We start from the raw sequence: 25,931 nt of genomic DNA, 5'->3' as shown, positions 1-25,931 counted from the left end.
ATTTAGACTTTTTCATTATAAAGAAATATAGAAGAATGCCATTTTAGTGAGCGAGTATAAAGATTTATCACTTTCATGAATATTCTCTTCCTCTATATCAAATCATGAATGCTGATCGCATAGGAAGTGTTGACGGTGAAATTTCGTCAACAAGATTATGCTAGATTACCACTTGATGACCAGTTGAGTTACCGGTTAAAACTAGTTATACTCTCGAAAAAAATGCAACCGGTTATGTTTGTTTTCAAGGTATTTTGAAGACGTATAGATTTGTTGCTAAACGAAAGTAAGAGAACACACGAGTTTATAATGGTTCACTCTATCATGAAAGATCTACGTCCACTTATTATTGTATTTTTCTTTTGTTCTTCAAAGATTACAAAAAACTCTCTTTTTTTCTTCTCTGGGGCTTTACCTCTTTTATACCTTACAGATTGCATATGGATGCCTTTTTAGGACGGACTGTGATAGGAGGTTCTCTGATGGTTTCTCTCAAGTAGTCTATTATCCTACATGCCTAGACCGTAGCCTCTCAGCACTTTTTGGACTGTTCACTCACCCACTTTGTCTACTATTGCTATGATTTTCATTGGTCCGTTCTAGGTGGTTTATGAGCAGGTAATCATTTCCTGTGCTACTGACCTTCTCTAAACTCAGAAGTAACCTAGGGATTTCCCTCTTATCACCTTAGAGGTCATTCTTGGGACGTGGACCCAAACTCATGCGTTCTGTCCTCTGCGTCTACACTACATTTCACAAGCCCAACCTCCGTCCCGGTCGATCCCCTCACAATACCGTTGGTCTGCAGAGAACAAATCATGTTTGTATGGTCAACGGTTGCATGAATTGTCCAATACGATCGGCCTGTTAACCGGATGACGGAGGAAAAATAAGCTTTAGGTGTTGACCGCTGTCTGATGTGGCGGGTTAGGGTCACGTGGAGCATGGTCATCATCCGACGCGTCAAAACATATTTTCCCACACAACATGAAGAAATTTCAAATCATGGTGTCTCGGACAGTTGGTGAGCGTGTCTGAGGGGTCATGCTTGACATGGCAGTAAGAAGTTATCCATAGAGACGTGAAAGTTTGTGGATGGGGTCCCAGCAAGATGCAAACAAAAGAAACAAAGCATCTTTATATACATCTTTCATTGCTTTTGTATGATTCAGAATCCCAAGCACGCCAAATGTTTCTCGTGGAAAGCCCCCAAAATGGGCCTTAACAACTCCACAAGCACGGCACTTTCTGTTCACTTCCATGTTGCAAAATCTTTGGCATATTGGACAACCGGGCATGCAATGTATAATATCCCACAATCACATTTGATGGTCAACTAAAATTATTTCAGAATAAGGACCAAGAAAATGTAACGATCTTATAATTGAACAATATAAGAGAGAGAGAGAGAGAGAGAAATGTTATTGAAGAAGAATTTGGGTATTTATTAAAGAATAATTAAAAGATCTGAAATTGCCTCGGATATTTGTATGAAGCCATAAACCATTTTGAGTTTTAAGTGAAATGTCTCTGTTTATAGTTCTAACGTTCTTCCCTCAAACTTTTAAAATGTAAAAAGTAGCTAATAATAGAACTTTAAACTATTCGTGAGAGGTGAAGAGCTAGATTCTTACATTATGATACACTTGAATAAAATCTGTACATGGCTCACTTAAGTCTTTGGTTTAAGAATGTGGCGTAACTGAGATTTCTGGCTTTCAATCATTGCTTCTGAAACCTTGGCCTTCAGTTCATTCCTTTGAATCACCCGAGGCCATTCAATGCATCCTTTCATCCCCCGAGTTATGTGCGGATTCGCCAAGCCTGCTGAGATCCACTTCCCGCGGCGCCTGGGCTCACCCTCACCCAACTGCCTATCTGGTGAAGTTAATTCCACACAAGAAATTGTCCCATTTGAAAGCCTTTTGTCACCCTCATTGGAAACTATCTTAGAAGTACCATCGGATGGTTTTGATCTCCAAACCTTCAGTTTGTCTGTTGATACAGAAATATCACTGACTGCGTTAATAGGAGAACATTGATCTGCATCTTCATTAGATACATTTATGCTCCTCAAATCATTTTTCTTTGGATTGACCTTCTTAAGGGAGGAATTAAACCCTTCTAGTGAATGCCTAGAACACTGATACTCTCCGTGACTCACAGCATCACAGACCTCGGCATCTTCTTCTAAAGCACTGTTGTAGTCGCTGAGGCAATTCGAATATGGCAGAAGATGGTTCCTACTGAGTCCATTTATCACAGGACTTTCCATTTCAGAATCGTGGCTCACGCGACTGTGTCTATTGCAGGGTTCGATCTCCCTCTCACAACCTTCAAATTCTTGCATTTCTTTCAGAATAGAGAAAATGTCATTCGATTTCGGTGGAGCATACGAAAATTCCTCAAAGATATCTTGAATGGTCAATGACTCTGCTGCGGCCTGCAGGATCTCTTCAGCTTTTCTTAGCTCCTCCACATCTAGAGAACAACTTGCTGATCCTAGTAAATTTTCTATTTCTGTTATCAGCATGTTCATCTTAGAATACTTGTCTTCAAGAATCAGTTTTGCATCAAGCAACTTCATCTGGACCCGTTCTTCACGCCAAACCTCTGCTAACTGCAACATCTTCCTCTCCTCTTCTAAATCTTCACGAACTTCTATGTATTCCCTCTTTAGTCTCTCAACTTCGGTCTTGTCTTCTTCAATTTCTTTAACTAGTTTATCACAAACATCTTCCACTAGCTCTCTACTTTTCTTCTTTTCCTCGTAACCCTGCATTAATTGCTCTGCAGATAATTTGACATGGGCTAACTGATTGACCAACTTGGTGTTGAGAATTTCCATTCTCTTCCGACTTTTCCTCTCCCTAATTAATTCTCCCCTTAATTCATCAGTAGCTGCATAATGTTTGAGTTGCTCTCTTCTCTGCCAAGGAATTCTTTCCTCTTCGAGCTTATTCAAGAGGTGTTTGACTTGCTTCCTCAATGATTTCTTCGTAGCTTCAAGCTCACGAATGCGACATCTCGCTACCAATAGTTCTGCTTGCAGCGCCGAAACAATAGACATGCTAGAACCTTGTTTTTCCGCAAGCATCTTCTTGCGGCTGAAGACGTAATAGGCATCATCAGATGCTTTTGAGCACCCGCGATCGTCCTTTGTTTTTTTCTCCACCACACAACCGGGATATGGCAAAGAAAGTTCAATCTAGAAAGTTTACAAGGCATAAAAGGAAAGTTAGAGCCTTGGAGGATCAAAATTTAGGTAGTAAAACCTACATATAAACAAGGAAGACACCAATTTAACATAAACAAAATGAGCAAAGGGTACCATAATCATGTGCTGAAATCCTTTTTAAAGAGTGTATCCAATTATATACAACTAACAAGTAAATTATGCTAAATTGTATGAGTTAGATCATAGAGGTATTTTGGGTTTCGCAATTGACCACTCTACATTTCAGTATCTCAGTTTTAAAAATTAAGAGTTTAATAAATTTAGAAATTGCAAAAATTCGCATTAACATCAGAGCAGAAACTGAACCTCACAAGTAAATAAGCCTAAGCTTATGCTACTACAGACTACAATTTACAGTATAGGTAGAAACTTTATTTTCTTGTAAACCAAACAATCATCAGAAATTCTCCATTCTGTTTCCATTACAAGTAAAACAAACAAAGAAACACATGGTTATACTTGATATGATCAACGTAATCGCGAAACAGAAATCACACAATTTCCTTGCAATTGAAACAAAACTTTCACACATAAATCTCAACAAAGATTCAAAATTCTCAAAAAGCGAAAAATCACAAGAAGATGATCGCCGCGAAAACAACAAGTAATAATACTTTACACACACCTTCGGACGAAGGCGATCGCAAGGTCCATCGGCAACAGAAACCTCGTTGAAGCGGAGCCGCCAGAGGCCGGCGGCGAGCTTTCTGGAGGAGAGCCGAACGCCTCCGGAAGGTTCGGCGGCGGTGGAGTCGTGGAACTTCCAACGCAGGAGTGGAGTGGAGGGAGCTGCTCTGTTGGGGCGGCGGCGAGAATTGGAGTGTCTCCGGCGGTGAAGAGAAGCCCTGGAACAGGGCAAACCAGAGAAGGTCATTGACTCATTGGGTTAGGGGAAGCGTGGAAGCCATTGGAGATACAGAAGAAGAAGAAGAAGAAGAAGAAGAAGAAAGAGACGTGGGTTCAAGTTTCGGAATTGATGCCAACCGAACTGTGCTTATAATCTATACGTATCGTCGTTTCCAACTGGATTTTTTTTTTCTTTTTTTTAAATAAAATTTGTTATTTGCATTTTTCGAGGGCGACAGGTAATATTTGTGGATTGCATCCGAAATATCGTCACTGTTTTAAATAGAAAATCCAAACACCAATCCATACACATAATTTATACTATAAGAAACACGACACTACATATGACTGATTTTATCAGTAAATTTGAATAAAATTTTAAAAAAATTAATATATACTAGACTCCATAAACAAAAATTACTCAGAGAGATACACAAAAAATCGAGCACTGTGCACATAACTCGTTGATAGATTCTCTACAAAAAAATGGAACCGATCCGATCAATTAATATCGAGAAATCCATAGAAGGCTACATAAAAACTGCATAGAAACATATCTTATTGAAGAAAAAAAAAACATATCCTCATTTTTTTTGCTTTGTCATAAATTTTCAAATAAAATTTTCTTAAAAAAATAAATTTTCAAATAAAATTGAGACCTATTTGATGATTGGATATCTCTACTAGCTTCATATTGATTTTATGATTCTATTAGTCAAAATCACATTAAAATAAAACTTGAGAGTTTTATGAAATGATTTGTGTGGAACTAGAGTCGAAATAATATAGTGAGATTGGTTAAAAATTTATGGTATGTTATAGCACTTTTCTTATAGTATTCACATGAAATTTTCTGTAAATTTTCGCTCAAGTTTTTTTTTTTTTTTTTTTTTTTTTTTTTTTTTTTTTTTAAGGTATTTTACCTTTATGGCTAGAATATGCACATATAATATTTTAGCCAAGATTTCTGATTACATGATTGTAATAAATATGAACTTCTCACTACAATATATTGAAGATCAAGTCACGTGTAATGCAATATATCACCATTTTCATGTCAAACGGAGAACTCGCAAACCATTACATGTTATCCATTAATATATTATTCTATTACTGGATTAATCTTATTTATCTAAATAAGTCAAGCAGTTCAAGAACGTGCATATTACGCTTGGCGTATTTTTCATCCATTAATGTGGTAAAACCCCCTATTTAAGTGTTGTGATTATCTAAATTATGAACAGTAATAACAAATTAACATCTTGTGTTGATTAGAGATTTAGATATAAATTAAAGAAGGCTTAAAATTCTTGCGTGTTTCAGAATATAGGCCACCAGTATTACGTACCAAGAATAATGCGCACAATTTCCTATACAAATATCTTTTTATGTACGTATTGTGAACAGATTTGCCAGTACTTAGTAACAGTAAGTTGTACATGAACATGCTTGGTACGTACTTCCAATTAATCCAAAAACACATTGAAAAAAATGTCCTAAAAAAACGCACATCGAAAAAAATGGTCCAAAAAAAGTGGGTGGGTATGATCTCTTTATTTCTTGTTTCATCTGTTACCTAAGTAAAGTGGACGTGGTCCTTACAATCTGCACTAGTGCAGGCAGTGACAAATTATGTATTGGCGTTCAAACAATACTGTTTTAAATGCTGGCTTGATATTCATGGACATATATTTATAATATACATACATATGTAAAGAATATGGAAATATAGCATTTCTAGACAAGAGAATATACATGGAAATATTTACGCCTTTGTTATGTCATAAAATATGTGACATCACCATAATAAGACAGTTAGGATATTGGCAGAGATGCATTGCCACATACCTGCTCAAATTATGGACTGCACACTCCCTAAAGTTTTGCTATTACTAGCTTTCTTATCAATCATATCAATTTAAGCAAGCAATTTTGCCATTTTCCAAATGCAAGTACGTAATTGACTTGCTTGTTTGGGATAGAATATATGCACGATCCATAACGCATACTAATAGATAGAACTCAACATTCCAGCTAGGGAGATATATATATATATATATATATATGTATATAGTTGGTACCTAATCAGTAATCACAACGACCACTGTGAAAAAGAAAATACGTAAATATAAAGTTGACAAGAATAGAATACGCGTAGTAATTGCACATATGCTTACGTGTCTTGTTGAGGTTGAACTTTTAAACCCTTTAAGATAACTGGTACACCAAGTAGTCACATTAGCATAAATTTCAATGAATACTACAATAAAAGGCTGAATACACGACAGTGAACAACCACAGTTCCTCATGTGACTGTTGTTAATCAATGGGATAGTAAAAACACGGTAACAATCTTACAGGCCAACTTTAAGCTCCCCCTGCTTTGTTCTATGTTCATGCAATTAACTCTTCTTGTTCTATTTTGTTTAGTTGTTGGAATATTAATTTGGTACATACAGAACATGCACAAAATAATTTTTTTTTTCTTGTTTCTTTTTTTCCCCCCATGGAAACTGACAAAGAGTTCTTTCATTCATTTTTTTAAATCATTGATTGATGAGGATTTTGGTTACAAGGAGTTCTCAAAATTATCACAAAGTTTTGCAACGTTTGTTGCGTTGTTTGGTGTTTATTATGCCTATGCTTTTATTGTAGATATTTTTTTTTTTCTCTAATTCTAAAATTCATCAAGTCCCTAAATAATGAACATGCAGAGGTAAACAACAGAATAATTAAAATAGTTTATTACTATAGATCTAGTGATGCTATACAATCATACAAATAGATTACCCATAAATATGACAAACAGAAATTACGACTACAGAATTAAAAGTATGTTGCTATAATAAGTTTTGGTGATTTCTAACATATACACCACTTAGTAACACTACTGTTGGCAAGAAATTAATGGTAATTAATTAATGCTAGACTCTAATATAGGCCAAAAGGCAAACACAAAAAGGAAAAAGTCTTCTTCAGTTACCAATTTCAGACCTTGCCTATAATTATATTATCATATTATAATAAATATAATTATATCAATATAATATAATGTAATAATATTATTGTAATATTATTAATATAATAAGTTTAATTATATCAATACAATATAATATATAATATGTTATAAAATAATAATTACAATATCATATTATAATTATAATATCATATTATTAAAATAATTATAATATATATGATAAAATGATAATATTAGAGTTATTAATATAATTATGATATTATTTGTTACAATATTACTATTATATTATATTATATTATATTACGAGTGTGAATTTTAGATTGAGAAGATTGTAAATTTTAAATTTTATTAGAGGTATTATGAGTATTATGAAAGTTTCATTAATTGATTCCCGCACAAACTAAAAGCTAAAGTTGTCTGTAGGCTGCTTCTGATTTTGGCTAAATTCTTGAAAAATTCTTCAAAAAGTACTTTTAAATAGATTTACTAAATACTAAAATCAGCTTTTGCCACTACAACAGAATGGACTTTTGATAACTTTTAGTTATAGCGTTTTTGAAAAACCGCTATTAAAACTTATTTTGTTTGAATTTTATAGCGTTTCATAAAAGTTATTTTGAGTGTATATATATATATTAAAAAATCATGAAATATGTTGGCGGTAATGTTTTATATATATATATATATATATTAGAATTTAATTTGGTGAAAATGCCTTCCCTCCGTAAATTCAAATTCCCCAAATTTGCAGGTATTGAAAATTACTTCTCCAAATTTTTAAATTCCCGCTCGCTCATTCTCCCTCTTTATTTGTTCTCTGCTTTTACTACTTATATATATTAGAATTTAATTTGGTGAAAATGCCTTCCCTCCGTAAATTCAAATTCCCCAAATTTGCAGGTATTGAAAATTACTTCTCCAAATTTTTAAATTCCCGCTCGCTCATTCTCCCTCTTTATTTGTTCTCTGCTTTTACTACTCTAATACCCATACGAACAAAAGCTTCCCCCACTTTCACCCATTTTTCACTCCTCCACGCTCATTTTCTTCTTCATTTTTTCACTCCACGCTCCTTTTCTTCTTCATTATTTTGTTCCATGCCGAAGTGAAGCTAGGGCTTCTTCTCTCTACCACTGCTCCTTCTTTTCTCTCCACCGCTGCTCCTTCTCTTCACGGTGACCCTCGCTTTCTCTCAAAAGTCACCCGCTGCTCCTCCTCCTTCTTCTTTCCTTCAGATTCGGCCTTTGGGAAGTCAGATTTCTTGCAAGGCCGCAGCTCCGTTTCAAGTATTTCCCCTGTCCATTCTACTTTATGCCATCCATGGCTTTCTCGATCCCATTTACCAAATCCCCACTTGGATCCTCCAAATCGGCCCTTTTCCGTAATGGGTTCTCTTTACAATCATATGTTCTTCTTGGATTTTTCGTAAAGTCTCGTTCTTCGAGTATTTACGCAAGAGCAGGCACAAAGAAGAGTCTCTATGACTTCACTGTAAAGGTATTTGTTTGGTGAAAAAGCTCGTTCCTTTGTACTCTATTGTTTAATTTAAATTTGTTGTTTTGAATCCAGGTAAAGGTGATTGTGAGGTTTCCGAGCCGTGTTCAGTTTACAGACGCAGGCCATCTCTACTCCCCATGTCTCCGTTCTCCTGTCGGCGGTTTCCTCCACTCCTTCGCGGCCTCCAAGATTGTCGGTTGCTTCAGGTGCTCTTTGATTTTTTTTTTAATTGTGTGTAATTGGCTTAAGATTCAGAATTTAGGATTTGTTTTGTTACTAACTGATTTTGACTTTGGGGGAAATTAGATATAATTGTTGAGAATTCTGAAATGGATAATTTGGATGCGCTTAAAAAGTTAGCCTGTCTAGGAGTTATTGCATTTTACACGATTGCCTTATGGAATTAATTATTGGTATGCTTAATTGTGGGTAAGAACTACTGGTTTGACCGTTTGGGATAATATTAGTAAGACAATATTGGGGTTTAAAAATTATTGATTTCTTCGGCCAAAGATCATCATAGATGCATGAATTTCTTTGTTTTCTTAGTTTATGTCATCTTTAAGTAACAAAGGAAGATAAAATTTTAAGGAAAGGACACAACTAACCGGAGAACTTTGCAGCAGAAAAGCAGGCCTAGCAAGTATGGCTAACATGGAGCAAATAAGTGCTGTTTCTTTTTCTTTTCTGTTATTGGTTAGATATCAATTTCTGTGAGAAATTTACAGTTTTGCAAACAACAAATGACATGGGTGCCCATAAAAGAGTAAATCAAGGTCAATCTCAAAGAAGGAATTGGTAGGAGTTTTTGCCATTATTCGATACTAACTCAAAATTCGGCACTAGTTATGGTTAATGTTTACTTGTTAACCCAAAAAAATGGCTTTTATGGCCTTTATTTATTTATTTATTTATTTATTTGTGTGTGTGTGTGTGTGTTTTTCCTAAGCTCCTTCCTTACCTAATATTCTTTTGCAAATCAATTTTGTTGATTAGATTTCAAGAGACTGAGGGCGACTGTACGGAGACCTTGAACATGGATGACCGTTACATCAAGGCATATTCTAGACGAGCAACAACTAGAAAAGAAATTGAAAAACTTAAAGAATGCAGAAGGTATGTGACAGCTAAATTAGATTTTGGTTCCTGATATTGATATATGATATAGAATGCCTTGCAGTTGGAGCCTAACAACCAAGAAATCAAGAAACAGTATTGTGAGGCCAAATCTTTGTATGGGAAAGTAAGTATATTTTCATTTTCAGATGTTGCTTCTTTTTTTTTTTTTTTTTTGATGAAAAAAGGCTTTCATTGATAATCATCAATTACAAGGGAAGAGAATAAGGAATCCTCAGAGCAAAAACAAATAAAGTACTTCTAAGAATCATCAATTACAGATGTTGCTTCTATTGTTTTCTTATAATCTTCTTGAAGATCAAATCATCGGGGTAAATTGTGATTGCTTCTAGCATAATGTTTTTGTTAAAAGTTTTAGCATTTTCATACATCTTGTTTAGCTTCTCCAAATGGGTATTGATCTAAACACTCACAAAACAACGACTGATCTGAATGCAGTTAGAGTGTGGGTGGATGTAGCAAAAACACCGGACGTTTTCTTGTGGAGGCCAACGAGTGAGATGAGTATTATTGAATAAGCAATTTCAAGTAATGTAGCATGGCCTATTGATAAAATTTTAAAAAGGTATGAAAAATCTCTACTAGTTGTAAATTTTTTTTAACCAAAACATTATATGATTGTGATAGTAATTTTTTATACTCTTCGGGTTTAAATGTAGGTAATGAAGATTCATGTTTTCTCCAACTATCTACATACCAATACATGTAAGATATTCTCTATCTTACAAGTTTGACATTAAATTTTTGTCTAGTGTATCATTGAAGCCATGTTTCTTCTAACTCACTGCAAAACATATGTGGATGTGGCTACGTAGTTGTGAATGATGTAACTAGTCATTGCTTTATTTATAGGTTAAATGGTGAAAGTTTTAGTTGAGTTTGATTATTGTTTTGATAGTGGATCACTTTCTTATAAGTTAAACGGTGGAGATAACTTTTGTGTCGAAGCATTTTGTCAAGATGAAAGGATTTACTTCACCATTTCACTTAGTTAGACGTTTTGGATACTTTGATATCTCCCGTTATTTCTCTGTTTTCTTTACTTGTTTTGAATGTTAAGGTTTTAGACATTGTATGAATTATGTTGTAGATATAATTTTATTGCCAATTTGGTAGATATTGAGAACAATTGATAAGTTGAATATTTTTATGTTTTAATTTGAATGTTCCTATTTAGATATAAGGTGTTGCTCGGAATTATTATCTATTTGAATGAATTCAAAAAGATATCAATAATAATTTTAAAAAGCTATAAGAGTATGAACATGACAAGAAAAAAAAACTATTAATTTGTATCGTAATCATGTTAAATAGCTGTAAGAGGTTGAAAATAATTTTTTTTAAACACTATAATACTTCAATTTTATAGCGTTTTCAATAACTCTTTTAGAACGTTATATTTTCGTACGACTTTTAATAGCGTCTGATATCTTAGCGTTCTATAAAACGTTATTGCTAATAACTAATATTGTTTTTAATCAGCTACTAATGCTGATATTTCTTGTAGTAGTGTATATATATAGATATATTTTTTGAGAGAGAGGGAGAGAGAGAGAGAGTACGTATGCTCGCGTTCATGCATATGTATATATTGATATGGTAGATTAGGTAATCTCTCTATGATTATTAAGAATAAATATCGAGTCATGAGTTCTTTTGGATAAGCTGTTAACATATATGTATATACTCGATTAATTTCAAGATAAATTATTCCTCTTTTTTTTTTTTGGTGCTTGGAATTATTCCTTTATAATTTAATTTAGTGCGTGTTTATTTTTCAGTTGGAAAAAGATGCAGAATTCATGACCATGGAGTAATGCAGTTAGATCAAGGGCCAACTGTCAATGTCAAATCAACAGATTTTTTCTTGTCAAATCAACATTTCGCTAGATTGAAATATTCCTTTTTCCAACTTTAATTAGGAGATGACAATTTAACCAAAAAATAAAAAATAAATAAAATAAGAGAAAGAAGTCATAGCAGTAATGAAGGATAGCACGGCTGTTGGCTACCTCTAGGAGGTGATGTTGTAATACATGCTTTACCGAGTCTAGTTCTTAATTTTTTTTTTTAATTCTCCAACTAAATAAATTCTTAATTATTTTGTTAAAAGTGACTTTTTTTAAGAAAATATTTATTTTAATTACAAATCATAGGCAATCATTTTTTTTAGGGGATTGACTATCAATTGTGTCATATAGGTTTTAATAGCAAGTTATGAGATGCCACTCTTTCGAGAGGTGTTTGATTTGACTATTTTATAATTTTTTCTAAACGTTTGATATGACTACCTAGGTAAAGCATTTTAAAGCTATTTAATATGATGTCAACTCAAGAGGTTGTATGTGCATGTTACGGCTTTAAGAACGGAGAAGGAAGACATCAAAAGGACTTGTTTATACCGTATATTCTCATAACGACACTTAAAAGATAATATATATATATATGCGCAGGCACTTCGGGGAATATCAGTATAAATACATTCTTTCATTGGGCAAGTTTTTACATGCCTGTAATTTATACGTACACAAGTAATTGAACGTTTTTGAAGAAAACAGAATTTTCATTTTACTACGTTAATCAAAACAAATGTATTTATAACTTTGAAGAACATTCAAAGATGTAAGGGTGTTGTTTGAACTATTTTTTTTAAAAACTATCAATTAAATTAAAAACTATTTTTTTTCAGCGGTTTGAACAGTTTAATATTTTTAACAAAAATCAAATTGAATCACATCATTTATAAGTGATTTGGGCGGTTTAAACTTATAAGGTTTTCAATAATTCATAAAAATCATAAAATTATTAATCAATAAAAATAAAAATAAGATTCAATATTACAATACACTACAACAAAAAGGGTAATTAGCGACGACATTTATCGTTACTAAAATTACATTATTAGCGACGACATGTCGTCGCAAAAAAGAAATCAAAATTTTTGAATGACTTGTTGTCACATTAACTATTAGCGATGACATGCCGTTGCACAAAATTTCACTATTTGCAATGACATGTCGTCGCCTACATGTAGCAAATTATTCACGACGACATGTCATCGCTAATAGTTAATGGCGTCAAAACCAATCTAGCGCCAACAATTTTGGCGCTAGTTTGTCCATTATTTGCGACGACATGTCATTACAAATATGGATACGTACAGCTGGTAGTGACGTGGCAAAAAAGAAGCGAAAAATTTGGCGGTTTCCCGCGCAAAGATTCCAGATAGTTTTTTATTTTTTGCGACAACATATTGAAAAGTCATCGTAAAAAATGGTTCCAGAAAATTCTTTTAAGAACGACTATTTTTGCAACGACACGTGTCGTCATAAAAAAGGGTTCTAGAAAATTCTACCAAGCATGACTATTTGTTGCGACGGCATGTTTAATAATGTCGTCGTAAATAACTGAGATTTTAATTTTTCCAAAAAAAAGGGTATAAACTTTGGCGGTTTTCTTAAAATTATTTGCGATGACATCTTAACAAAGTCGTCACAAAAAATGAGCACATGTATATTCCTCAAGAATATTCTCAGAAATATTAATGAGGTGAAGAAGAACGACGTCATTTTTCTTACAATTGCGACGACAATTTAATATTTTTTGCGACGACATATTGTTGTCGCAAAAAATGGCCTGTATAAACACGATGCCCGATCGGTTTACTCCATTTTTTGGCATCTCTCTCCGTTTTCTTCCTTCTTCTCCATCGTAAACCACCACATACCATCCAAAACCTCTGAAAAAATCTTAAATACATCATTTTCTCTTCAAATCCTTCATTTGTACCGATAAATATTACAAATAAATCAGAAAAATGGAGTTATTCCTCACTGTTGCCGCTCCTTAATCCGGCCATCGCCACCCCATATTCCGGCCGCTGTCACCCTCCCATTTTGCTGCCTTACCGTTCTCCAACCCCCGGTGTTTGTGGGTTTGGATTTTGTGAGTTAATATTTTAGTATTTTGTTAAATGATTTTGGTATTTTTGTTATGATTTGTGGTTTTGAATTTTGAATTGTGAATTGTAAATTAGAATTGAAATTGAAATATGTGGTAATTAGATTGAAATTTGTATGAAATTTGTTTAATGATGATTAAAAAAAGTAGATAAAAATTTTAACTAGGATTATATTAATAATTAAATAATTAAATAAACTAATGCTAAATACTTATTATAAAATAATATGTGTTAATTTTCATAAAACTTGATAAAACTTTATAAATTGTTTGTAGTGGAGATGCCTATGGACAAGCGACCTCTATGACTATTTCAAAGATCTTGGTGGTTCAAAAAATGAGAGTACAGTTAGGGCCCACCCACCTAAAAATCTCAAGAATCCATATCATTGGGGTCATTGATGCGATAGATTCATATCTGACAAGTTTCAGGTAATTGAATCTCTTTTATATGTTGTTTTATTATATATAATAAAGGTTAATTTTACTAATGCTGAATGTAATCATAAATAGAAAAAGTCAGGGATCAATAAACTTAATCGTAGTAACCAAAAGTGGACGATTTTTCATGGTCGGCTGTCGTACTCCCAACATCGCGAGAAGAAAGTAAGTATTTGTTAATAATTTATTCAATATAAATGTTAATTTGGTAATCGATTACACTATATTCTTATATATTTAAAATACTACATAGTCTACCACAGGGACTCAATAGTCGATGTCCGTCAATGTTAACTGGGGGGACATGAATCACCGTGGGGATACTTGGGTTAATCCCCAAGTTGAGTAGACTCTTGTAAGTATACTCGTAATGTTTAATTATATTTTTTATTTTAATCGCATTATGTATTTAATTATTTTTCGTATAATATTTGTAGCATCTGTTGTCCCTAGTAAGGCTACCCAAGAGGGGGTGAATTGGGTTTTAAATATTTTTTAAGAGTTTATACAATTATTCAATATTAAAATCAAATATAGACAATTAATTCAACACAGTGTGTTTATCAAACATTCGGTGTGCAGAAAATTACGTAAGTTAATGCAATAGCACAAACACTTGATATGAACAAGATGAATCAATCTAATATCATATAACGAGTTCAATAAGCTTATCACCAAGAGTTAAATCAATCAATGTCAACTATCAAATTTAAAGTGCAGAAATTAGAGAGATAGGGTTAAGAGAGATGCAAACGAGATTTAGAGTGGTTCGACAAATAAATTTCCCTCCATCCACTGTCGCCGAGATATTCTGCCTCTCGACCTCTTCCACTATACGATCGACTTTCCAGCACGATCACTCCTCTTACAAGATTGCGGATCTTTCTATCCGAGGGCCTAACCTCTTACACAATGTCAATTTTCTAAGGAGATCGACCAACCAAGAAATCCAATACCAAAATAATGATTATGAATAGTGAATCACTCAGTCATACACTTCTAACAATGGTTTTACACAATTGAAATGACTAGGAGATGATGAAATCACACTATCAAAATCCAAGGTAGGCTCAAGTATGTGTGAGAGAGTGAAGTAATGATTTTGAGAAGATGATGATTATGTTGGCACTTTAGAGAAACCTTTTTGGATTTTAAGAGATTTGGGAGCTCTGAATAAGTTCTCTATCTCAAGGAAAATCCGCAGAAGAGAAAAATGATTTGTCTCTATTTAACCTCACTTTCCAATGGTCTTATTTTTGTCCGTTTACCCAGTACTGGTCAACCGGAAAAATGATTTGTCTCTATTTAACCTCACTTTCCAATGGTCTTATTTTTGTTCGTTTACCCAGTACCGGTCAACCGGTGTGGTTGACCGGTTGAGTCAAATTTGAATTGTCGTTGTTCAACGGTCTTATTGAATAACTGTTGAGCAAAACCGGTCGACTGGAGCGGTTGACTGGTTGAGGCAACACCGGTCGACCGGTGCATTTAGCCTTCTCTGTCACCGGACGACATATGTCGACCGGTTGACACTTACTTTGCCTCAAACCTTCACAAAATTGTACTTTTAGGCCAAATGTCATTATGCACTTAGTTTAGTCTCATTTTTAAAAGAATAATGTGAATGTGTGCATGAGCCTAAATAAGAATTAATCATGATAGTATGAAGTCAAAATCAAATACAAGACTAAGGAGATATAAAAGCCTATAAGTACTTGTCTTGCTTGATTTTGTTTGTTTGCTCTTGATCTTTGATATTTCAACACTTCAAGCCTTGAATTCCTTCTTCAATTTGCATTTGTCAAACTTGAATTTATTTGCATTGTATTCCACAATATGTTTCTTGAGTTGATTTATAATATCAATTATGCTAAATACACAACTCAAAATAGAATCATTAGTAACATAATACTTTGTGTTTGTTATCATCAAAACATGAGAATATTCAACCTTGGGCCAACAGCATCGGATGGAAGGAGAAAGAGAAACGCAGTTTGCTACTTCCGGATCATCCGCAGGAGGAACAATTAACGATGAGGATATTATGGAGTAGTTTCTAGGAAGCCGCAGAGGATACAAGACTGGAGTGGGTGGCACACTCCCACAAAAATTTTATCAAGGGGATGTGTCGTCATCTCGACTAGAGGAAGTAGATTTCACTTTATTTCCTTTGCTACATGATGATTGAGCCCATGAAGCCATTGAAGCAAATCGTCGAACACTTGGTGGGTGATTTCAGATTAGAGTGGATTAGGAGTGAAACTTGTTTAAGAGTGGAAAGAAAAGAAAATATGAGAAGGAATGATGTTTCTTGAGAGATTTGAGTATGATTGTGGAGGAAATTTGATGAAATTAGGATGATTTTAAGCAATGGTGTGAATTGGTGGTGTTTTTATCGCCTAGGGTTCGAGCTTGAGTTGGAATCAGTGAGAAAAAAAAATTTAGATCTGATTTTAAAGTGCCTGTCGCGCGCCACCGGTCATCCGCTGCGGTCGACCAGATCAAGCTTAACCGGTCGACCGGTTGATTACAACGTCGTTGTCTCCGGTCGATCGGTCTATAAAGAAAAAGTTGATTTTGGCAAAAAAAAGCCTAATCAGCCAATAACCAAATATAGCATATGTTTCCTCATACACCACCACACAAAAAAATGGCAATATCAATTTGTTTAAGCATAATAATCATCAAATCATAGATCAAACACTTAATTCCTAAGGGATCAAATTTAATTCTGTAGCATCTAACAGTCCTAAACCTCTTCTAAGTGAAGCAAATCTTTCAAGAGCTAGAGGTTTGGTAAGGATATCCGCAATTTGATGATCAGTGCTAATGAATTCTAATGTGATTGATGACGGGTATTTCTACCAACAAATCAAGTACTTTTAAGCTTGAATATTTGTAAGTTTTCAAGCATTATTGTTAGTTTAATGTCTTTTGTATGCTTTTTATAGGAATTAGAAATAAATGCGAACTTGGATGATTTTGCACGAAGAAAAGAAGAATATTTGCCCAACTCGTGAATCAAAGGCAAGAGGAGGCGAAAGAGGATTTTAAGGCACAAAAGAGGAGGCTTTAGAATGCAAGAAAGCGGGCTACAGCGCGAAAAGGAAAGCCAAGTCAGAATGGGGCGCGCGCCCGTGCCCTGGCCCCCTACGCGCTCGCGCCCCACATCCAGGCGCGAGCCCGTGCGTGCCCCACATCCAGGCGCACGCCCGCACGCGTGCCCCACATCCAGGCGTGCGCACGCCCCACACCCAGGCGCACGCCCGCGCACCCAGAAGCAAACCCGCGCGCTGCAGCGCGTCCAAATACCTATCCCGCGCGCTGTAGCGCGCCTCAACCCACATCTTGGAGATCCCTCTTCCAAAAATGTGCGCCGCAACATTTTTTCACGCAGGTTACAGTGCGCGTATGAAACCCTAGCTCTGAAACTGAGTAGTATAAAAGGAAAGATATGCCACTTGAGGAAGGGAGCCCGGAAATTTGAAGAAAACATCAAAAGGAGGCTGAAATCCTTCATCTTGGAGGTCCTTGGAAGCTCTTCAATGGATATTGGGTTTTATCTTCTTTCATCTATTTTTCCATGTTGAGCTAGACATTAAATCTAGGACTTAATGTAGTTTTATTTGAACTATGTTTTGAATATTTTGTTGATTGTTAATTTAATTTCGTTTTCAATTCATTTATGTTTCTCTATGCTTAATGCTTCTAATTTATTTGGCCAACGAGTTAGATGATTTTTAGATTGTGAATTTGATGCTCGGGAGAGATTGAGTTCTTTATCTAGATTTGAGAAACATAGTCTAGGTTGTTGTGAGACCGAAAGGAGATCAACGGTTAGATAATCAAATTAGGATTTAGGTCGTTGTGAGGCCGGGAGGCGATCTATATTCCTATTTTCTAATTCTAAAGGCGAAGCTTAATTTGTGTTTAAATATTCATTTCGAATAGGGATATTGTTTTGGGTATTTAAATATAGTTCCTTGTGAGGCACTCGAGAGAGGTTGTGAGGTGACATTAGAGCCTTGATTAATGAATTGAACAGAATTGATTAGCGATTACATAATAGGATGAGCATAGGAATAATAAAGCAAAATCAAGTCCCTAGACCATTTGTGTATAGATACTTTATTTTTATTTTTATATTTATTTTGTTTTTGTTCTTAATTATCATTTTATTAGGTGGCCTAGATAAAGTTAAGTTACAATAATCGCAGTACTTAACGGTAATTCTTAACCCAATCCCTGTGGAGACGATACTCACTCGCCCTATACTCAAAACTTGACACCGTACGCTTGCGGAAATTTATTATACAAAAATATTAAGCATCAAGTTTTTGGCACCGTTGCTGGGATTGGCATTTCAAATTGTTGTTAATATTGTGAGTACATAACTTGATTTTAATTTAGGCTTTTATTTCTCATTTTTAATCTTTTGTTTTATTTTTGTTTTCCTTTGTGTTACGAGGTACTTGGAGACGGTTGATCGACAGATCCTCTTAAGATTTGCTCAACGAGACTCCGAGCTATTTTTTAGTGCTTAGGAGAGATATAAGGAGCAGCTCATTCAGTTTTCCGACCATGGTTTCCCGAGGGAGGTGCAACTACAAATCTTTCTCGACGCGTTAGATGCCGCAACTAGAATGTGGGTGGAAAAAGGAAATGATACCACCTCATTTCACCAACTATCCGCGGATGAAGCTTATTGGTGGTTGGAAGACATGGCCGATGTTAACTATCGGTATGAGAGGTATTCAACAAACCACCACAGTTTTGAGGATAGCTCCAACATTTCGGAGCCATGGCTTGACACCCCCCGTCACCAAGCGGAGTCTTTTACCTCACTTGAAGACCTTGTCGCTTAATTTTCGGAGGAGACAAGACTCCGGATAAAGAAGTTAGAGAGGATGGAGGAGCTCGACCAACTTCACGAGGAAATGGAGACAAATCTAGCGGAGTTGTTTAGGTTGAAGCTGCTTCCTGATGAATCTACTAACGCTATGAATAGAGAAACACAAGAGGAGGAATGGGAGTTATTTGAAGATGACTCTTTGAGAGGCGAGGAAACTCAAGAATTGGTTAGTGAAGAATTTCAAGAAGATGTCAATGAGTCTCAATCCTTCGAGATCCCCATTGTCGTGCCACCCCCGGTTGAGAAAGATCACATCTATGAAGACCCAATGTGGCCGGCAACTCCCCCACCATCTCGAGCACCGTTCTTCCACGCCAACCCAGCGAATATACCGGTGCCGAGTCAAGTTGAGCAAATGAGCTGAAAACTACCAAATCTCACCAAGCTTGAGGGTGTAAAGAATCAAGACCCGTACGTTGTGTTGTATAACACGTACTATGGGCGAAAGCCACTCTTTGACTAGTTGGCTCGGCATAGGAATAATTGAGCCTAAAGACGCAATTTATGGAGGAGAGCCCCGCCCCAACCCGAGTTTATGCCATCATGCCCGGTGCATCATCACCAACTATACTAGGAGGTGAGATTGTCTCGCCTCCCTGGTACGTGTTCTTATTCCTTGTTATTAATTTTAAAGATTGTTTGATATTGAGTTTGGGGGTGAGACACTTTGTGGTTGATTTCAGTGGATTTTGAGCATTACTTGTGAGTTGGTTGTTATGACTTGTCTCCACTGAGTTGTGTTCTTTTGGCCATGTTTTTACTCATTTTTCTTTTAGGTTGTTTGAATAAATTGTGAGTTTTGTTGAGATGAAATAACTAGATAATAATGATGAGTATAATCACTTGATACTTTCTTAGGTCTTTTGAAATGTATAACATTAAGATTTCTGTGTGCTTGACTCGCATTGATTGAAATTCACTCTTGATTCTCTACTTTTGAGCACCATGAATCAAGATTACTTGATCTTTTGAGCATTTGGAGAACATTTATGTGCATTAGGTAGACTTTGATATCTCATGAACACTAGAACCCATTTGTGTGAAACTTGAGGCGAAATTGTTGGTTTAGTGTCATTGGAGAGAAGATTAAGGTATTTTATTCGGATTGATTGGGCCTTTAAAGCTAACCCTTGAAAAGAAAATTCATTATTTGTTTACCCCCTTTGAGCCATATTGCTTATTTCGTTCATCACCCATGTTTGTACATCCAAACCACCAAATGCATTCTCACTTCCTAACCCCATCACTACTAGGCATGATTGCATTAAACGCTAAGATTGAGGGCAAGTGTGGGTTATGTTTGGGAAATCATTAGTGGATTGGCTTGTGTTGTTTTTCATCCTAAAAAAAAATAGTAAGAAAAAAAATAATAATAAGAGTTAATTGGATGAGGAATTGAGTTACCATTTCCATTTCTTTACAACATTGGGGACAATGTTGATTTTGAGTTTGGGGGTGTGGTCTTTATTTCTCAAATTTTTGTGGCTTTTATTTCTTTTTGGGTTAGATTGAAAGTGAATGTATGATAAAATGAAGAGTTGGTAAAATATTTTTTTTTCTTTGTTGGGAATCCTGTGAGATCCATGAGTTGTGATACATGCCTAGGGTGCTTTGAGCCTAAAAATTCTAATCTCATCCACCTTTTACCCTAGCCATACATTACAACCCTCAAAAGTCCTTTTGATCTTCAATGACAAGTGAACCTTTATTAGTGGAGAGTGACACGAAAAATGGACCTATGGTAGTTCTTATTAAGATATCACTCATAGTCTTCTTGGCACATAGGACTATCTGGATTTTATTTGGTTGATTGAGATTGATTGTGCACGCACTTACACTTTGAGAGTCTTGAATGGAGTGAAATTGATGCTTGATGTTGAAATTCTAGATAATCTCAGTGTGTGCATTTCTTTTGAGCTTAGAGCATTATGTGACTTTGGAGATACATGCACAGTTGTTGACTCGATACAAAACTCACACTTTTTTTTTTCGTTTGTGTCTTAGTACTTGATTTGTGTTTTCTTTTTCTTCTTTTCTTTTACTTGAGGACAAGCAAATGTTTGAGTTTGGGGGTATTTGATAACGGGTATTTCTACCAACAAATGAAGTACTTTTAAGCTTGAATATTTGTAAGTTTTCAAGCATTATTGTTAGTTTAATGTCTTTTGTATGCTTTTTACATGAATTAGAAATAAATGCGAACTTGGATGATTTTGCATGAAGAAAAGAAGAATATTTGCCCAACTTGTGAATCAATGGCAAGAGGAGGCGAAAGAGGATTTTAAGGCACAAAAGAAGAGGCATTGGAATGCAAGAAAGCGGGCTACAGCGCGAAAAGGAAAGCCAAGTCAGAATGGGGGTCGCGCCCGCGCCCTGGCCCCCTGCGCACCCGTGCCCCACATCCAGGCGTGCGTCCCATATCCAGGTGCACACCCCACATCCAGGCACTCGCCTGCACGCGTGCCCCACACCCAGGTGCGCGCTCGCGCGCCCAGAAGCATACCCGCGCGCTGCAGCGAGCCCAAATACCTGCCCCGCGTGCTGCAGCGCGTCTCAGCCCACATCTTGGAGATCCCTCTTCCAAAAATGCACGCCGCAGCGCTTTTTCACGCAGGCTGTAGCGCGCGTATGAAACCCTAGCTCCGAAACTGAGTAGTATAAAAGGAAAGAGATGTCACTTGAGGAAGGGAGCCCAGAAATCTGAAGAAAACATCAAAAGGAGGCCAAAATCCTTCATCTTGGAGGTCTTTGGAAGCTCTTCAATGGATATTAGGTTTTATCTTCTTTCATCTATTTTTCCATGTTGAGCTAGACATTAAATCTAGGACTTGATGTAGTTTTATTTGAACTATATTTTGAATATTTTGTTGATCGTTAATTTAATTTCGTTTTCAATTCATTTATGTTTCTCTATGTTTAATGCTTCTAATTTATGTGGCCAACGAGTTAGATGATTTTTAGATTGCGAATTTGATGCTCGGGAGAGATTGAGTTATTTATCTAGATTTGAGAAACATAGTCTAGGTTGTTGTGAGACCGAGAGGATATCAACGGTTAGATAATCAAATTCGGATTTAGGTCGTTGTGAGGCCGGGAGGCGATCAATATTCCTATTTTCTAATTCTCAAGGCGAAGCTTAATTTGTGTTTAAATATAGTTCTTTGTGAGGCACTCGAGAGAGGTTGCGAGGTGACATTAGAGCCTTGATTAATGAATTGAACGGAATTGATTAGCGATTACATAATAGGATGAACATAGGAATAATAAAGCGAAATCAAGTCCCTAGACCATTTGTGTATAGATACTTTATTTTTATTTTTATATTTATTTTGTTTTTGTTCTTAATTATCATTTTATTAGGTTGCCTAGATAAAGTTAAGTTACAATAATCGCAGTACTTAACGACAATTCTAAACCTAAGCCCTGTGGAGACGATACTCACTCACCATATACTCAAAACTTGACACTGTACGCTTGCGGAAATTTATTATACAACAATATTAAGCATTAGTGATATCACCCTTTTGTACATGATCACACAAGAAATGATGTCTAATCTCTATGTGTTTGGTGCGTGAATGGAAAATTGGATTTTTGACTAGTTGATCGCACTAGTGTTATCACACATGATAGGGACATGGTCATGGCTCAATCCTAGGTCCAGAAGTGTTTGCTTCATCCAAAGGACTTGCGTACAACAGCTGGCTGCTGAGATATATTCGGCTTCTGCGGTTGATAGAGCAACCGAAGTTTGCTTTTTCCTAAACCAAGAGACTAGTGCAAATCCTAACAAATGACATGTACCACTTGTGCTCTTCCTATCTATAGTGTAGCCTGCCCAATCGACATCCGTATAACTGAACAAGTCAATGTGTGTGCCCTTTGGATACCATAATCCTAAATTTTTACTTCCACTAAGATATCTAAAAATTCTTTTTACCGCATTTAGATGTGACTCTTTAGGATTTGATTGATATTTAGCACACAAACAAACACTATACATAATGTCCGGTCTACTTGCGGTTAAGTAAAGTAAGAATCTGATCATACCTCGATATTTCGTTATGTCCACGGCCTTACCATTTTTATCCTTGTCTAATTTAATAGATAAGCTCATTGGAGTAGATAGAGGCTTCATTCCTTCAAATTCAAACTTCTTAAGTAGATCTTTGACATACTTAGCTTGATTGATGAAGATGCCTTCCTTTGTTTGTTTGATTTGAAGACCAATGAAGTAGTTTAGCTCTCCCATCATACTCATTTCGAACTCACTATGCATGCACTTTGAAAATTCTTCACAAAGGGAAACATTATTAGAACCAAAAATAATATCATCAACATAAATTTGTACAATAATTAGATCATCGCCCTTAGTTTTTTTAAATAGTGTAGTATCCACTTTTCCGATTGAAAATTCATTTTGGAGTAAAAATTTTCCAAGTCTATCATACCAAGCTCTAGGAGCCTGCTTTAAACCATATAAAGCCCTTTTCAATTTAAAAACATAATCCGGATACTTGTGATCCTAAAAACCGGGTGGTTGTTCTACATATACTTCTTCTACAATGTACCAATTAAGAAAAGTACTTTTAACATCCATTTGATAAAGAATGAATTCTTTGTGGGATGCAAAGGCTAATAACATTCTAATGGATTCTAATCTAACAACCGGTGCAAAGGTTTCTTCATAATCGATTCCTTCTTCTTGATTGAAACCTTGGGCCACTAATCTAGCCTTGTTTCTCACAATCACACCGTGCTCATCTCTCTTATTACTAAAGACCCACTTGGTGCCAATCACGGATTGAGTACTATGTCTAGGGACTAATTCCCATACATCACTTCTTTCAAATTGATTTAGCTCTTCTTGCATCGCTAAAATCCAAAATTCATCATTTTCGGCATCTTTAAAACTTTTAGGTTCAATTTGTGAAAAAAAAGCTAAGCTATTCCAAACATTTTTAAGTGATGATCTAGTAACCACTCCTTGTGAGATGTCACCTAAGATTTTATCGTTAGCATGAGAGGTACTATACCTCCATTCATTCGGTAGTTGATAGGATGTACTATCTTGTTTTGAACCATTAACTTGTTCCTCTTGACGTTGTGGTGTGTTGAAGGTTTGTGGTTCTTTGTCTTTGAGATCCATCACTTCTTTGTCATTCAACTCCATATTGCTCTTTTTATGCTCCAAACCTAAATCATCATCATCTAGATTTTTCTCCACAAAGGTGTTAGTTTCATCAAATACGACATGCATGGATTCTTCTACAACTAGAGTTCTTTTATTAAATACTCTATAAGCTTTGCTAGTAGTAGAATAACCAAGAAAAATTCTAACATCGGATTTTGCATCAAATTTTCTTAAGTTGTCTTTAGTGTTTAAAATAAAACATTTGTAAGCAAAGACTCTAAAATAACCAATGTTGGGTTTTCTACCATTCCAAAGCTCATATGGAGTTTTATCCATTTTTGGTCTAATAAGAACTCTATTTACAATGTAACAAGAAGTGTTAACCGCCTTGGCCCAAAAATATTTTGGTAATCCATTTTCATTTAACATTGACCTAACCATTTCTTGTAAAATTCTATTCTTCCTTTCAACAACACCATTTTGTTGTGGTGTTCTTGGTGCCGAAAAATTATGTTTATAGCCATTCTCATTACAAAGTATTTCAAAAGCACCATTATCAAATTCTCCACCATGATAACTTTTAATGGTGGTAATTAGATAACCTTGCTCATTTTGAACTCTTTTGCAAAAATATGAAAATATTTTCAATGCTTCATCTTTAGTTGCTAAAAAGATTACCCATGTTTATCTTTAAAAATCATAAACAATGACAAATGCATAATGTTTTCCACCGAGACTAGTTGTCCTTGATGGACCAAATAAATCCATGTGAAGCAATTGCAAAGGTCTTGTTGCAGAGATTTCTAAAATAGATTTGAAAGATGTTCAAACTTGCTTTCTAAATTGACATGCATCGCAAATTTTATCTTTTTGAAAAAGGGAGGTTTGGTAAACCTCTAACAACTTCTTTTCTAGAAAGTTTTGAAAGGAGGTGCATGCTAGCATGACCAAGTCTTCTATGCCAAAGTCAAGAATCATCATTTAAAACAGAAAGACATTGATTTTTATAAGATAATTTTTCAATATCTATTGTATAAACATTTTCACTTCTATCACCAATGAACACCACTTCATTATTGCAAACATTTTCAATCAAACATTTTGATGATTCAAAAATAACTCGGTATCCCTTATCACACAATTGGCTAATACTAAGTTATGTTTGAAATTATCAACAAGAAATACATTTTCAATTAAGGGAGAGGTATTGTTACCGACATCACCAACTCCAAGAATTTTTCCTTTTATCTTTTCGCCAAATGTCACACGTCCTCCGTTTTTCCTTGTGAAATTTTTAAGTAAGGAAAGGTCTCCCGTCATGTGTTTTGAGCATCTACTATCTAAAAACCACTTGACCTTTTCCTCTATTGGCTCCTACAAGGCAAAATCAAGTCTTGATTTTTGGTACCCATATAAATTTGGGTCTTTGATGGTTAGTTCTTGAGCCTTGTTTGGTTTCAAAATATGTGTTCTTTTTAATGGCACATGAGAAAGATGTGTGGCCATTTTGATTGCAATAAGTACACACATATTTTGGATCCGAAGTTGATGCTTTGACAAAATAGTTTTTAAAATATTTTTGTTTTACATGAGGCTTGTAACGAAGACCTCCTTTGTTGAAAACACATCTTTGTGCACCAAGCATTTGATCAAAGTTTTTCTTTCCATTGGTGAACTTCAAAATGATTTTTGTCAAATCATCAACTTTTTCTTTTAAGAAAACATTTTCACATAATATATTATTTTTCTCATTTGTCAACAATGTGATTTCTTCCTTAAGTAGTTCTAT

General features: G+C 35.2%; 1 protein-coding gene across 1 annotated transcript; it reads right to left on the bottom strand.

Annotated features, from left to right (window-relative positions):
- Nucleotides 1-1,442: 1,442 nt before the first annotated feature.
- Nucleotides 1,443-4,250, bottom strand: LOC21389732 (gamma-taxilin). Its single transcript, XM_010094984.2, has 2 exons — nucleotides 3,864-4,250; nucleotides 1,443-3,208 (listed from the first exon to the last, which is right to left on the bottom strand). Exons 1-2 carry the CDS (start codon nucleotides 4,110-4,112, stop codon nucleotides 1,673-1,675), a joined length of 1,785 nt encoding a protein of 594 aa, XP_010093286.1. The 5' UTR covers nucleotides 4,113-4,250; the 3' UTR covers nucleotides 1,443-1,672.
- Nucleotides 4,251-25,931: the final 21,681 nt, after the last annotated feature.

The sequence above is a fragment of the Morus notabilis genome, unplaced genomic scaffold (assembly GCF_000414095.1).
Source record: "Morus notabilis unplaced genomic scaffold, ASM41409v2 Scaffold419, whole genome shotgun sequence".
Taxonomy (NCBI): domain Eukaryota; kingdom Viridiplantae; phylum Streptophyta; class Magnoliopsida; order Rosales; family Moraceae; genus Morus; species Morus notabilis.
This window is presented reverse-complemented; position numbering and strand designations above follow the sequence as displayed.